Raw genomic sequence first — 16,312 nt, forward strand, 5'->3', positions numbered from 1 at the left:
TATCATTGCACCCCGCAATCAAAAAATACAATCCAAATCTCACCCCCTCAGATCAACGGGAAGGTTGGTTTTTTCACTCTTTACCCTCTTAAAGCCAAGGCCTGGCAGACTGGAGCCGTGCTGCGCTGGCATCTTGCTAGGCGCCTCAGGCCCGTCCCGGCCGTTCTCTCTCAGGACCCTGATCCCACAGTGCAACCCCACCCCCACCCCACACTGCTATGCCGCCTTGCAACCACATCATGCATTGTTCCATGCAGCCTGCTCCTCTGAAATTTTGTGAAATGAGCATCTTACATGCTAGTACTTTGCTCTATGCATAAAAAAAAAAGAAGAGTGACCTCGAAATGTGAGGTGTGTGTACACAGGTAACAGACCACAATTCCACAATAGCAAGCAGCAAGCTTATAATGACTGATCTTGGGAGCACAAAACTTCACGCTGAAATTAATTTGACGCCGAAAGGAATGACATAGCCTGTTATCCTTACCGTATTATATATTTAGTGTATCTATATATGGTCTCTAGGATGACCATGGATGCTGGTCAGCTGGTCTTGCACAGCCAGTGGTTCCTCACAATCCTGAAAACATCAGAGCACATTCTTAAGTAAACATTATTTTGATATTCCAAACAGCTCATTCTGCACCAGAAAAATGTCAAACCAGTGTTTTACACACTACCAGTTAAAATTCAAAAATTATGAAAGTGATGAATTTGACTCATCATTGCTCAAAGTTCACATAAGTCAGTGTCCAGAGTGTGCCAAATAAAATATACAAACTACACCGTATCACTGTGGAAGGAATTGTATATCTACTCATGGATGTTCGTGACAGGGATGTAAGAAATTAATGGCGTCCTCTTTGGCTGAGCTGTAACATTAACTATCTTAATCAACTTGCTCAGCCAGTCTCTCACATATGATGAACGCTTCCTTCCAGGATGATGTAGAAAGAAAATAGTTCCAACATGAAACTGCTCACAATATGGTACGTGGGTTGTCTTGAATAGTCAGATCATGATTTCTGGAAAGAGACATTGCAGTTGAACTGTTCAAATGTATTTTTTTTTTGTTAGTTTAGAGCACCACCAGTTAAGTGCCATCTAGTTTCATTATATAGAGAAGGCAGATCTCTCTACAGCCAGTGTGTGAAAAACTAGGCAATTTGCACCAAACCAGGCGAGATGGATAAATGGACCTGCAGGTGAGATGAAAAATGTGCCTAGAAACTACCACCACAGCTTAAATGTTGACTGACAGTGACCTCAGAGGGATGGATACGTTACTTGCACTTGTTACAACTTATGGCACTGATTAGTTCTGAAAAGACATTTCCCAAATTCTCCAACTTTACAACTCTGTAAGTAGCTCAAAGGACCAATCGTTATCCATTTGACAATTGGGTCTTGCACAGATTTGTTAGGAATTGTTATTCATTACCAAAACCACATTTTCATGAAAGATTTGTTTCTTTCACAAACAACGCCTCTCACTGTCCCTTATATGTGACAAAGAGATTGTAATAATGAGTCCAATATGTTTTGCTGTCACTCACCTCTCACTTTTCTTGGCGAAGGAGCATAATCTTTACACAACTTGTGGCTACAAAATAATCTGACTTCAGAATTTGTGCTCCCTTCACAAAGTTTTGCAACTGTGTCAGTCCCAGGACATCTGCTGCCGCATGCTGATCATGTTTTTATTGTGTTGCAAGCATCGCTGTCATCTGCTGTCTGACCATCATTACACTGAGCAGCAGGCTCTAAGCTCACACTGCTTTTACCATGCTCTCCTCTTATCTGTGTCTGCTAGAAAAACTAGAGAACAAAATAACCTCAAACATGTTTACAGCTTTTTCTAAGACTGTTATTGCTGGATCATTCAAAGGAGAACATGGAGGGGCTCAGAAACTGAGGGGGAGTGAAATAACATTGGAGAGCATTGCACTCCAACTGAAGTGTTTGTGTCTGATATGCGGATTTGCAGGCTTGCAGTACTTTCTGTTCGTCTTTTATTTTAAGAAAACTTTTAATTTGTTTGTTTCTTTATGATTTTATATCTGAGCTCACAGTATACATGGAGAGATGCAATCTTATTTGTGATTTCAAATTTCAGCTTCAATGCTTCATTAGTTTGTACAATAAATTTGCATTTCTATGCTGTAAGCTCCTCACCTATTCAACATCAACTCTGATAAACAAACAAACAAAAAAATTCTCTATTGTTGACAACATGATATTGATTACTCTTCTAGAAATGTAAGGGGTTGTAACAGACAATAAATCAGGTGATAGGATACTGTTCGCATTATGGTAAAGCAGCCATTACAGTTAGCAGTAATTAATTAATGGAAATTGAATTTAACTGGAAGTTAGCCCTGCCCATAATGAAGTTGCATCATCTTGCTCCATTTGTCATTTCTACTTACTTTGAATGCATTTATGTTATCCAAACCTTCTGCATTCATCTCCCATAGACTTCAGTGAAGCTGGCACCAAAGTCTGGCACCAAGCAGAGCAGTGGAACATTGGTGTTATGACATCATGGTCATTACTTCTTTTTTTTAGCTTCCTTGTACTGAGAATTGAGAACTGTTGGCAGGATGATTACTTGCTACTGATTGGTTAGGTAAAAACAAAATAACTCCCACCCTCAAATAGAAATTGGCTTACATGATTAGAAGGTCATGAATTAATGAAGTCAACTTAAATACCAGTTTAGTCTGATCACCAGACTAGTGTTACTGTTAGTGAAGAGATGTTGGTAAATTGTTGAATTCACCTTGGTGGCACTTTGAACACCCCAAGAGTCTTAAAGCTGATAATGCTAACTTTAACAAATTACATCAAAATTATCTTGACTGATATACAGAACAGTTATCTGGCATGTTTTGCCACTTTAATTAGTGAGATTCTGATATCTTTCTATGGCTGCTTCTACCTGAGATGCCATTCACAACATTTTTTCAATTCAGTATCCTTGATCTTTGACCATGAATCCTGGAGTAAGCATGCTGCTACCTCTCCACCTGCACTGCTGCATGACTTTCCCTGCAATGCATACTTGTGTTTGTTTCCCACTCACCTTAGGTTGTCCTAAAACTCTAGATTTTTCTTTAATAGGACTTGGCTTCCCAAATTTTCACTCGTCACTCCTTCCCTCCTTCTCTTTGTCCCATCTTTTTCTCTGGCATGCCAATAAAGATATGAGTTTGTCTGCATTTCAACTATGAGCTTCTCCTAATGGATATCTGTTTAGTCTCTCTTTAAATGTCATCAGACTGTGTGGCAAATTCAATCTCACCCTGTTGTCTGTGCCTCATTCTTCAAGTCATTGTCCAGACCAACAGTAGAACTGAAACCATAACTTTAAAATTCTGACTCAGTAAACTTTACACTAAACATTGTCATGGCATCGTGAACCATTTCTAAATGACTAATTAAGAAGCCACTAAATAAGAACATGATGACTTCCTCAGTGCTGGCCAGCATATTGATACCATCCAGAATCATATCATAAAATTGTTGTACCAATTATCAAAAAGCAAGCACCTCAGTGTTACGTGATTCGACAAGCTTCCCAAAGCATTACAAGGTGAGAGTAGGGTGCAAATGGGCTGAGGTTTGGTAGGCTTGCTGCAGATGAGTTTAGCATTGGCATGATAGAGGTGGTGGTTGTCCCTGTCAGTTGGGGTATGAAAGTTATCCATTTCATCAGGACAGGAGGTGCCACTGGTTGGGGAGTGGTGTTGGTGAGCTTGTTAGTCTGTGATGGTCTGGATGCCTTGCCACATGCATCAGGGAGTTGTGCTCCATGCCCATCTTCAGGCTAGAACCTCTCTTTTTATCCACAGCTTCTGATGTGAAAACACTGCTAATTTTGGTGTTGATATAGTCCAGAAAAGAGGAGGTAATGATTCAGTGTCTGTATCTGAGTCTAGCATGGCCTGAGTGGCAAACATACTCCAGTCTGTGTGTTTAAATTGGTGTAGTAGTACTGAGTCTGCTCCCTCAGGTCACACTTTAACAGGTTTCACATATTTGATAAGTGGTGGGTACTTTGTAGAGCAGGAACAAAAACAGGTGGCCATACTGTCCTAGGTGGAGGAGAGAAATGGTTCTGCATGCCTCTGTATGTCCATGGTCTTAATCCTCAAGTAGCAGTAGACATGTTGGTCTATTTGAAAAATATCGTCTTCAGGTTGGAGTTATTGAAGTTTCGGGTTTACGTGTTCAAGTGTAAAATAACAGACAGTACTTTGATAGTAGCATTAATTGTAAACATTAATATTATTACACAATGATAGAATCAGTCAGAATATCAGATGTGCAGTTTTGTAGAATATGCATTCTGCACATCAGGCTGTCTAAGATTACTGTTAAGCGGCAGGCCCTGCATTATGTACTGTGCTACCAGAGAGCTGTGGAGGAATAATGAGTGTGTAAAAATGAATCTGAAAAAATTATTAAAAAATTTTCCATGACCTTTTTGGTGCTCTTTGGACAATAGACCAGATATGAGAGACTTTAGTTCTGCACCTTTAATAATGCATTCCTGCTATGTTGTCCTCACGCTTTAGTCCTGTACCAGTCCATACCTGATAATGCATGCATGTCATGTAAAACTGAAATGTTTGCAAAAGATCCACAACTTTCAATCCAATATTCAGATTCTGTACTTTGGAGAAACAGTGCAGATGTAAGTGCTGGCCAGCTGAGGTTAACACATTTTAAAGCCCGACATCCCACCCTTGGTTGTGATAAGGATTTAAACAGGTAATTTCAACGTGATGATGTCTATCAGTAAGATCTCTGATGTGTTTCTGGCTCTAATGTTTCCATTTACCAACACACAAAGAGCTTTGTCACTTTCATCTGTTATCCTTCAAATTTGAAGTATTAAACATTAAAATTAAAATTCTGTTCATGGTTGTCAGAAACAACATTGCTTGAAATGATTCAGAGCAAAAGCAAAGGTGACTCAGAAACACGTCCCACGTGGCTACATTAAAGACAGGCAACGTGTGTGTTTTGGAAGATCAATGGGGAAATAAAATGTCAGGGCCAGGCTTTTACTGTGGACCTGCTGAAAATGTAGTTCCACCATGAGATTATTTTTCTATAGTATACTATATATTTAGTATATAGTATGGTATAGTATACTAACACTATACTGTCATGCATTTCAACATTTTAGGTTCAAACCAAAATAATTTAAACTAAATATCAATATAGAAATATGTAAATATTACTATCACTTGAAAAAGAGGATGCACACAAACAATACAATAATACTATTAATATTAAACTAACTAAATACTATCAAACTACAAATCAGAATCTGATTCTGATTCTAAATACTATCAAACTACAAAACTGTAAACTAATTGCAGACCAAATATGCCATACCTTTTAGCCACACCAGTGGTGTCGCTCAAGGGGTTGTATTTGGACTATACTGAAATATCACTACAGAATGTTAATGGTTTTCCTTTAAATCTGGTACAGACATTTTCCCTCAGGTTGAAATGCAATTACTTTTGCCATCCTATAAACTTTCATGTAGCAACATCATCAGGCCCAAACCTTACTTGTTGTTTTGACCAAATACTTGAAAAGTGGTGAAATTTCCATCAGCTTCAGCTGTACTTTGTGTTTTGAGCCAGTAAGCTGTTAGTCTGCAAACATGCTAAACTATGATAGCAACCATGTCAAAGATTGCCTTCTGAACATCAACATGTTGTCATTCTATTCATTAAAGTAACTTCTAGATCTGAAAACACAGCAACATTGCTAAAAGGTATATAATTAAATAAAGGTAAAGGTAAATAGTTCAGATCATAAAGAACCCCCTATGTTGGCCGAACTTATTTGGAAGACGAGATATTGGGAAAGGTAAAATTATAACCCTATATAGACAAAAGTATTGGAATGGGGCTGTTTTTCAGGGATTGCGTTCGGTCCTTTACTTCCAGTGAAGGAAAATTTTCATGCTTCAACATACCAAGACATTTTGGACAATGCTACGCTTTCAACTTTGTGGCGACAGTTTGGAGAAGGCCCTTTTCTATTCCAGCATGACTGTGCCTCAGTGCACAAAGCAAAGTCCATAAAGACATCGTTGGGTTGGTGTGGAAGAACTTGAATGTCCTGCACAGAGCCCTGACTTCAACCCCTTCGAACACCTTTGGGATGAATTGGAGCAGAGACTGCAAGCCAGGCCTTTTGGTCCAACATCAGTGCCTGACCTTAGAAATGCTCTGCTGCGTGAATGGGCAAAAATTCCCACAGAAACACTCCAAAGTCTTGTGGAAAGTCTTACAAGAAGAGTGGAAGCTGTTATAGCTGAAAAGCTGTCTACACATTTAGAATGCAATGTCATTAACGTCCCTGTTGGTGTAATGGTCAGGTGTCCCTATACTTTTGTCTATATAGTGTGTAGTTGTGAAGTAAGTCACTTAATAAATAAAGTTGGCTAGACTAAATGTTTGGCTTGTATGATTGGATGATTAAAACTAAGTTACTAGTTTTTATTGGCCCACTGGACATACTTTCAGTGGTATCAATAAAAGGCAACACCAGGGAAAGAAATAAAGAGAAAATAAAGAAAATAACAATGATATAAAGTAATAACAACAAACAAAGAGCAATTGATGTAAAAATACACTACCATTAAAAGATTTGCCACAAAAGTCAGAATTTACGGCATGAAGTAAAACTGAGTTGTTGGTATTGATCAGTTATGGTATTCTCCCTGGATATCTTTTCTGTCTGGTTGTAAAATAAAAATAAAAATCGTACCTTTAATCAAAGACTCAAAATAGACATCCTGTGACATCAAATATATAGCAAGCCACAGGAAGAAAAATTTCCCCTGACCCTCCATCTAACTGATCTGACTGTTTGCCCCCAGTTCCAACATGTTTTCTCATGCTCCTCCATGGGACCCAGTCCTAATACCAGCCATCTGCATTCCAGAGCCTGCCACTTGACAATGCCATCTGCCAATGCTGTACTTATACGAGTAGCATCCAAAAAACTGGGCTCTCTTCTGCCTCTTTAACATTTAGCCCACACATGCACTCAAAATTTACTACTCTACTGAGCTCCAGTATCATCATATCCCACAATACATTACCACACTGTGATCCAACTTCTTATCCCACCACCACCGCCACCACCACCCTTACACCCTTTAAGGCAGGTTGAATCTGTATTCCTCTGTCTTGTAAGTCAAGAAAGACATTGCTTCATCAGATATATGCAACAGATATGCAACAGAGCTTTCTGCATATTTAATACTCACACAACACTGTTGCGCTAATCAAGATGTATTGTCAGGTCCCAGCACAAATTTCAAAGGAAGAAAGCCAACAATAGCAGAGAATGCTTCAGTAATTTATAGCACACTCCCTGCCTGCCTCTCCATCAAGATATGATGGAAGCACCCTTACAAGCAGCACAGTAGACTCATGGAGCATTTTAACACATGCAGCCCAGTAGGAAACCTCAGATATCCCAGAGAAATGCAGCTACACGCCTTAGGCACCGACTCTCAATTTACCCCATTTCCAAGTGAGGATGGATCACCTTAATTTAACATGTAGCAGAGAAGAGCTTGCATATTATTAGGTAATGCTATATTAGCATCATGGGGGGAGAGAGCAAGCCAAATTAATTTTCTGGTCCTAGACTGCAGGAAAGAGCTTCAACAATAGGGTTTTCACTGATGAAACCACGATGCTTCTGTGAAAGGACAGTTCAGCCGTGATACTACAGAATTAAGAGTTTGTAGGAAGAGCTGTCCGGACACGTCTGTATGAAAAATTGTTTTTATCTGTCGTAATTTGAAGGCAGGGCATAAAGCTGCCGTCATAGAGTGGGATGAGAGACGCAGTGAATCATACAGACGGGGATAAAGGCACAACATTCTCACAGTTTCTCATTGAAGACTTTCATGGTGTGTAATTATTTGCACACAGAAAATTACTGCAATGCTTTCGTGTATGTAGATCTGGCCTAAAACTTCAGAGTATTCCATCATTATTTGGATTGATTGGAATGTTTTTACTACCGTTTGGCTGTCATTGCTTTTCATTCATTGCTATTCATAATCAAAATCAACTGACAGAGACTTCAGATTGGTTTCGTTAAGCTAGTCATGACAGTGAACATAATACCTCCTGTAGTCAGAATTAAAGTTTAGTATGTTATTGCAGTTGTAAAAGCAGATTGGACCCAAGGTTGTGACCGTGTTTCAGGGCAAAAACATGTGAACTCCGCCTACATAATACGCAAAAGTGATTGATTTTACACATGCTATTTCTGTGACACAAAATACAAAATAAAGAATAAAGACACTGTGGTTAAAAGAGCTTGGCTCCATGGGAATTGACTACCAGTCACCTGTGGGAAAGAAAGACATACACATCCCCATAATCACATCTCCAAATCACTGGTATTTACATACTTATGTATTTCATTTAACTTATGTGTTTAAACCTAACCAAATTTAAGTTATATGCTTAAACCTAACCAAGTAGTTTAACTGACTAACCCTAACCAAACTGTGACTGTTAGCATCAAATAAGCTCCTTTCTTATTGTCTTGTCATGTCTGTGCTGCAAGCAATGGTAAGTTTAGTGGTCTGAAACAACCCTGAGACAATGTGATACTAAAACATTATAAGTAAATAAGAAACGTTTAAGTGATTTATTTCTGTGCTAGATGCTAAAAATCAACTTAGAATAACATTAATGACATTCATTAACAGAGGTCTATACCATGTCTGTGTCAGAAGCAACCTAGCATAAATCTGATAGAAGGCAAAATTTGTAATAGTGTGATGATTAGTGATAAGCAGGCCTGGTTTGGATCAGCTTTGAAGAAAGTCATATTGTGTGTGCAATAGAGCACCTTCTCTTGTTTGAGAGAGAGAGTGAGAGAGAGTTCATAATTTTAATGAAGGTTGTAATGGTTGTGATCCGTTGTAATGAAGAGTATTTAGGTAACAGTAAGAAAACCTGCCCATAAGTTGGCTTTTATCTGATTAAAGCAGAAAAATACATCCACTCTTCATGAAATAGTCTAAAACAGACATTTGGACAGTGAAACATCATGCTGACACTAATATTATTCAGGACCAGTCCTGACAAGTTGACGCACACTGCTGCACAGTACAAACCCAGCCAGTCAAACATGAAGTCAGTCCAGCAGTCCATAGACACCTCCCACCCTGTCCTCTCTGCGCACTCTCATTCTCCCTCTCTTTACCTCTGCAGTTCGTCGTGTGCCTCCCCGTTTCTCCATCCCCCCCACCAATCACGAAGTAATGCCTGGTGGCAGTGTCAACCTGACCTGCGTTGCAGTTGGTGCTCCCATGCCTTATGTGAAGTGGATGAGCGGCGAGGTGGAGCTTACCCGGGAGGAAGAGATGCCTATTGGCCGCAACGTCTTGGAGCTCACCAACATCCGGCAGTCTGCCAACTACACCTGTGTGGCCATATCCTCCTTAGGCATGATCGAGACCACGGCCCAGATCATTGTCAAAGGTTCGAAACGCTCTGTCTCTGCGGATGCTGATGCATCTGTGATCTCACTGCCTTAAACAAAGTTGAACATTTGCTATTGTATGCGCTTTTTTGAATAATTCAAGATGTTTTTTGTGCCTGGTGATGCTAAATTTCAGAAAAAGCGGTCGGGTTTCTGATTTAGAAAAGGAAAAAAATTAAACTAAAATACAGACTCACTACTGTATTCTCATGAAACAGCATGTACATGGGATCTTTTACACAGGGACAAGATCTGCAGACTTCACCTGGACATACAGCTGAATAGGGATGTTTTCAGTTGTTATTGCCACAGAAAAAGAAATCTCAAACCCCATCCTCAACTTGAGAAACTAAACTAAATTTCAGCAATGTACTGACTTGCTGTGGTAATCTATGTTGTAAGCATTATCTTATTATTACTGCTGCAGCTGCTAGCATTATTATTGTTACTAATATTGTTATCATAATCGCCATAGAACCTTCTGTATATTTCATTGTCATTATCATTATCTACAGTTCCAACACTTCTGGTATTATTATTGCTGCTACGCATCTCTGCTTGTGTGCTCCTTCTCTCACTGACCACCCCCCCTCCCTCTCTCTCCTTGTCTATCTATCTTTTTCTCTCTCTCTCTCAACCCAACCGGTCAAGGCAGATGCCCGCCCATCTTGAGCTGGGGTCTGCTCAGAGGTTTCTGCCTTCTAAAAGGCAGTTTTTCCTCACCACTGTCACCAAGTGCTTGCTCAAGGGGGAATGTTGGGATCTTTGTATTACAATTTAATTAAAGAGTTTGGTCTAGACCTGCTCTAATTGGAAAGTGTCATGAAATAATTTTTATTGTGAATTGGCGCTATATAAATAAACTGAACTGAATTGAATTATCAAATACTTTTAACACAAAAAATATCTCAAAACTGTTGACAGTGAGGTTGATTAGGATGAATATGTTAAATAGGTTAACCAGGATGTTGTGTCGAAGACGTTCAAATAATTTTTTTCAAAATAGTTCTTAAAAGTAGATATCTTAAAAAAACTATTGGCATGGGAGGATATAATTAGTGATACTTAAGAAAATATGTGTTTTGTGTAATTTGGATGAACTGACTGTTTGCTATTCACTCAGTCCCAGTGAAACAGCAGCAGTGAGGTCAGATACAGTATGCATGATTTCCCTTGCACTCAACGACAGTGTGTCCATTAATATAAATACATGTTTGAACAGCTTGATAAGAAGCTGTGTGATAGCCACAAAAAAAGCTGAATATATTTACATAAAAAGCAGTTTAAAAAATATAAATGCATATAAATAAATAAAAAAAGAAGATAAGAAATCTGAACATATAACACAAGATGGCGCTAGCAGCCAGACCAAGTTAGATAGCAGCTTTAACAATAACACTAGTGATGGTACAAGCTTGCAGCCTACACTGGCAAATATCAATATCAGCTGTCATGAAATTGGAGGAAGACAAGAGCACTAAATACAATGCACTAGACTCAAACCCACATCTAGTCCAGTCCTTCTTGAACTACCATGCAATATACATTGCTCACTTAGAATGCTGCACCACTGAATACAAGACCAGTATTTCAGCCCTTGAGACACAATGTGAGGACCTGATGGAAATGAAAACCAACAAAACTATAATATGTGCAAGCTATTTTACCTCGAAAATCAATCAAAACACACCAACATTAAAATCACAGGCTTACCAGATAAGGCTGAAGAAGGGCAACTCAACAGAATTTGTTGCAGAGTTTTTGTCTCAACTTCTGTAACTTCCACTGCAGACTAAAGTGGATTGGGAGACACAATCCTCATCTGGACAGCAGCACACCTTGATCACCAAAGTCTATTACTTCCTAGAAGGAAAAGATCTTGAAACTTACTTGCCTTCATTTTTTTTTTTAATGGCAAAAAAATTATACTGAAAATGATGAATGAAATTTATGGCTCCTGCGTAACTGATCGTCATTTATAGAACAGCACAGAAAATATTTCAGGAGTCAGTATGCATCGAAACTTAACTATATATACAAGATTGATGGTGGACGCGGGCTGTTTAGTGAATCCACCACTGAAGTATGTCTCTCAGTGTTCATAGGGAGGATGGAATTAAATCTGTATGTTTTTTCCCCTTTTTTGTTCACTTACTTTCTGCCTTTGTCACTTTGCACCAATATCACTGTTATCCTTATATGCCACAATAACCTAAGTTTAAATAATGTACTTTAATTGGTGTCAGTAGTTCTCTCATTTTGCCACATGACAGCAATCTAACCTTACTTAGCTGGAATATCAGAGGCCTAAGGACTAATTTTAAGAGAGGCAAGCTTTTTTTTTCCTCACTTAAAATATCTGGGAACTTTATTTTCATATAAGAAACATGCATCAAACACATGGAGCAATGGAGAGTGAAATGTATTCGGATACCACGCATATATCAGTTAGCCTGTTCTAAGGCCAGAGATATATCCCAAAATATCCCGTATGAAGACACTTCAGACATCTTGGATCTGCAACATGTTGTTGTAATGGGAAGAATAGCAACCCAAATGAAGTTAGTATAGCTTTTTTTAAAGCATACTCGGTCAAGTTTGCTCCAATGATGTTAAGGATATTTAATCATTCTATTGTGACCTGTCCACCTGTTAATTTATTTATACTAAGCTAACATCTCCTTGATATTGAAAAAAGATGAGGATGAGACTGATCCTGCCACACACTGCCATTTTGCCCTTGTCAGTTGTAATCTCAAGGTATTTACTGAAATACTCTCCAACAGGCTTAATAACTGTACTGGAAGCATTTATTACAACCAAGCTGTTAAGGGCTAATGGACTAACAAGCCTAGATGCAGACACAACCACAGAGTAAGAGCACACAAGCAGAGATGCATAGCAGCAGTAATAATATCAGAAGTATTGTAACTGTAGATAATGATAATGGAGTATACAGGAGGTACTATGGTGATTATGATAGCAGTATTAGTAACAGTAATAATGATAGCAGCTGCAGCAGAGTAGTAACAGAATTAAAATAGATTATGAGTAAACAGTAGTAATCGCAGTGAGTTTCGAGCAGGACCGCAGCAGGAAGTCCAACCACGATCCATGGGAACCTGCGAGACGAGAAAGCACAAGGACTCCAGGGAAGAAGTTGGGTTAATGATATGCATTAATGGGACATGAATGTGTGCAGAAGGAGAGGGAGAGGAAGAAAGAGCTCAGTGCATTGTGGGAAATGCCCTGGCAGTCTAGGCCTGTGACATATCTATATCATGGTCACCAAAGAAATCATAACTAAAATGATTAATTTATATTGTAATGTGTTTACAATCAAATTTAAAGCTTTTCAAGAGCTGTAACTCTGTTGTAACTGTTTCCCTGAGGGTTTGACTAATTCAGCAATGTTACTGTCCACAAATCAATGTCAAGATTTTTACGAACAAATGAATCCAAGTGTGCTGTTGGTGACAGTCTGATGATGATAAATTCATAGGGGTCATTTTTATCTCTTCTTTAAAAAATTATTGTTAGATTTTATTTTATTCAATTATTTATTTATATACCCCATGCGGGTGAGGATGAGTGATTTCTTTGTGACTGTGAAACAGAAATGCATAAATAAAATAATAATAACAATCAGAAGAAGAAGAAGGACTTTAAGAACATCTAAGTACAAGAAATGAGTCCTGTTGGGCTCCATATCAAAATGCTATTTTGTTGTGTCTTTTAAAAATTAACTACACTGGGTGCTGCTGTGTGTCCGCATTAAATATATGATGGTCGGTAGACTTTAGAAGGATTTACATAAAAATACATGCAAACAACTGACAGGCAATATAATACGTGTGCTCAGCCTGTTGGCCCTGTGCAGATTAGAAGAGGATAGAGATGAGCTTCTGAATAATAATGAACAGTTAGACAGGCAGTGTTGAAGAGCTCCATGCACACTGGGCTATAGTGGGTGTTCTCGCTGCCAGACATTCATGGCAAAGAGAAGTGAGAAAAGGAAACTGTAGAGACCGGTTTGTCTGACTCATGTATGTCTCCACTCTGTAACAGCCCTGCCCAAGCAGCCCGCCTCCCTCACTGTGACAGAAACCACGGCCACCAGTGTTACGCTTACCTGGGACTCTGGCAACCCAGAACCAGTGTCCTACTATGTTGTCCAGTATCGAGCCAAACTGTCTGAGAACGGCTTCCAGGAAGTAGATGGAGTAGCCACGACCCGATACAGCATTGGCGGCCTCAGCCCCTTTTCTGAATATGAATTTCGTGTCATGGCTGTCAACAACGTTGGCCGAGGTCCTCCCAGTGGTATTGTGGACACCCGGACAAGTGAGCAGGCACCCTCATCACCTCCTCTTCACGTCCAGGCACGTATGCTGAGCTCCAGTACCATGCTGGTCCAGTGGGAACCTCCAGAGGAACCCAACGGCCAAATACGGGGATACCGAGTTTACTACAGCTCTGAGCATGAAGCCCCACTCAGTGCTTGGCAGAAACACAACACAGATGACAGCCAGCTCACCACAATCTCAGGTCTCACCACAGATATCACCTACAGCCTGAGGGTTCTGGGCTTTACATCTGTGGGAGACGGGCCTCCCTCTGATGTTCTGCAGATCAAGACCCAGCAGGGAGGTGAGAGCATGCTCACTGTGTCACTCCAAAGGAATGGCAAACTCTGAAGTTGTTTCAGTCACATTGCATTTTAAGCAGTGTGCCACAGGGTGAGATGTTTTGCTTGATTATTTTGTGGCAACAGCAGTTGTGCCAGACAGTGATGGAAGAATTATTTAAATAATTTACTTGAGTAAAATTAGCAACTTCATGACAAATGCTCCCATATACACATAAGTATTTACATTGTACCTTTATTAATGAATTCTTTTTGGCCACTTGGATGCAGCGGAACAAATTGTAATGATAGCTTTTACATATCATCACCTTATAAAGTTCTAATGGCAAATGTGTGAGCAAAGAGTGGACAATTTACACATCCAGCAGACAATGAGCAACATTATTGTTTATATAGTGATTTGTTTTTGTCCATGTGATGAGTCCAGTATTCACTTTCCTTTGGCTATGGTCACCACCAACCAAGAAATATCTGGCTGGCTTTCATCAGCACCTGGCTTTCGTCAGTATCATACCATACGCTAATTATGAGCAAGTTTTCAGTATTTAGCAAACAATAGAAAAGTAGCAAACATGAGTACACTCCAAACAGGAGGCATGCACAGTTACAACATGTGCTTTTTGACTGTGCTGTTGGCATGCGCAGTGTTTCACAATGCTGAAAGGAAATGGAGGTCCTACTCAAAGCTTCAAAAATCCAAAGAAATTATTGGTAATGGTAAGAAAGCTAAGTATTTAAGATAACAACTGGGAATTTGAATTGGTGGTGCATTCCAAAGTGACAGTTTTATTGAAATCCATCAGTACATATATTTCTTTGTAGACTGATATGTGCAGTATATCATTTGGTACACTAGCTACAACAACAGTATACTGTAACAAATAGCTAAGAGTAAATCACACCTCCATGACTTCCATAATTATTGTGCAGTCAGGGTGTGCTTGGCTGTTTTGCATCAAGCAACACATGTACCAATGTTACATGTACCCGTGTGAGAACTTACAGTTAGCAGCAGAACTGTGTTGGATGAAAAGCTGTCAAATATGTAGTGTAGTGTTACACTCCCATCATTTTGAAATTGCAGGAAGACAATGCTGTAATGTGAAACATTAGCCTGTCAGATAATCACCAGCGGAGATGAAAACACAGTGGGTAATTTATTTTGTGCTCAGGAGCACACAGTATATTGTATGTGTGGGTCTGTGTGTGTAATATGAATGTTTTACACACTTTATCCTCAAGGACAAAGTGGCTGCATGCATGTCTAGGAATTCTAACAGTATTTCATTCACAGAGTGTTCTCAGAGTGTTAGTGTTCTCAGCTTACTGTGCTTGACTGGAAGAAACATCACAACAAAGCTGCAACAGATGATAAAACCACCTAAATTCAGCAGAACCACTTTATTAACATGTGGAACAATTCAGCACCTTTAAAACCCTTGGGAAATTACTTCTCTGCATCTAACCCATCACTGATTGAAACACACACACATGCAACATGCAGTGAAACACACACAGGAGCAGTGGGCTGCATCAAGCGCCCGGGGAGCATATACTGGGGGTTAAGTGCCTTGCTCAAGAGCACATAAGCCGGCTAATGGGGGGGTGGGGACTTTATCACTCCACCACACTAAAATTTTTCCTGCTCATCCAGTGGGGGAATCGAACCAGCGACCTTCCGATCACATGCCGCTTCTCCAACCTCTAGGCCAGGGCTGCACCCATCTTCTGGGCTGACTAAAGTCTTTCCACCCAGTGTTTTGTCAGCATATCAATGCAATTAATGTAAAACTTTCCAGTCATGTCATACATTATGTTGCCACTCCTTGTATTATGGCAAACAAAATAATCACTGGTTTATAATTAACAAGTTTTTTATGAGCCTTAACACCTGCACTTAAACTTAATCGAGGCAGGATTTGTTGATAGAAAAAAAGTACCATTACAACAGAGCAAAATCCTATCCTCACTTTTACATTTACATTAATCCCTTTTTTTTATGTAGGGACACTACAGTCGCACATATTTGTCTCATGATACTGATTCCAATACCAAAACTGAAGAATAAATGACATATAGCATCAGCTGATCTGATGCCACTGCTCTTCTTTC

General features: G+C 39.4%; 1 protein-coding gene across 13 annotated transcripts in view; it reads left to right on the forward strand.

The window, feature by feature from the left end:
- The window catches only part of ptprfa (protein tyrosine phosphatase receptor type Fa), a 284,242-nt gene that overhangs the window by 173,501 nt on the left and 94,429 nt on the right, over positions 1 to 16,312 (forward strand). For all 13 annotated transcript variants that reach the window (XM_046392938.1, XM_046392940.1, XM_046392948.1 and 10 more), the window contains 2 exons: positions 9,282 to 9,551; positions 13,621 to 14,202. In XM_046392938.1, coding sequence (XP_046248894.1) covers positions 9,282 to 9,551; positions 13,621 to 14,202 — 852 coding nt within the window. The remainder of the gene's footprint in view (positions 1 to 9,281; positions 9,552 to 13,620; positions 14,203 to 16,312) is intronic.

Source organism: Scatophagus argus, chromosome 6 (assembly GCF_020382885.2).
Source record: "Scatophagus argus isolate fScaArg1 chromosome 6, fScaArg1.pri, whole genome shotgun sequence".
NCBI classification, from domain to species: Eukaryota; Metazoa; Chordata; class Actinopteri; family Scatophagidae; genus Scatophagus; species Scatophagus argus.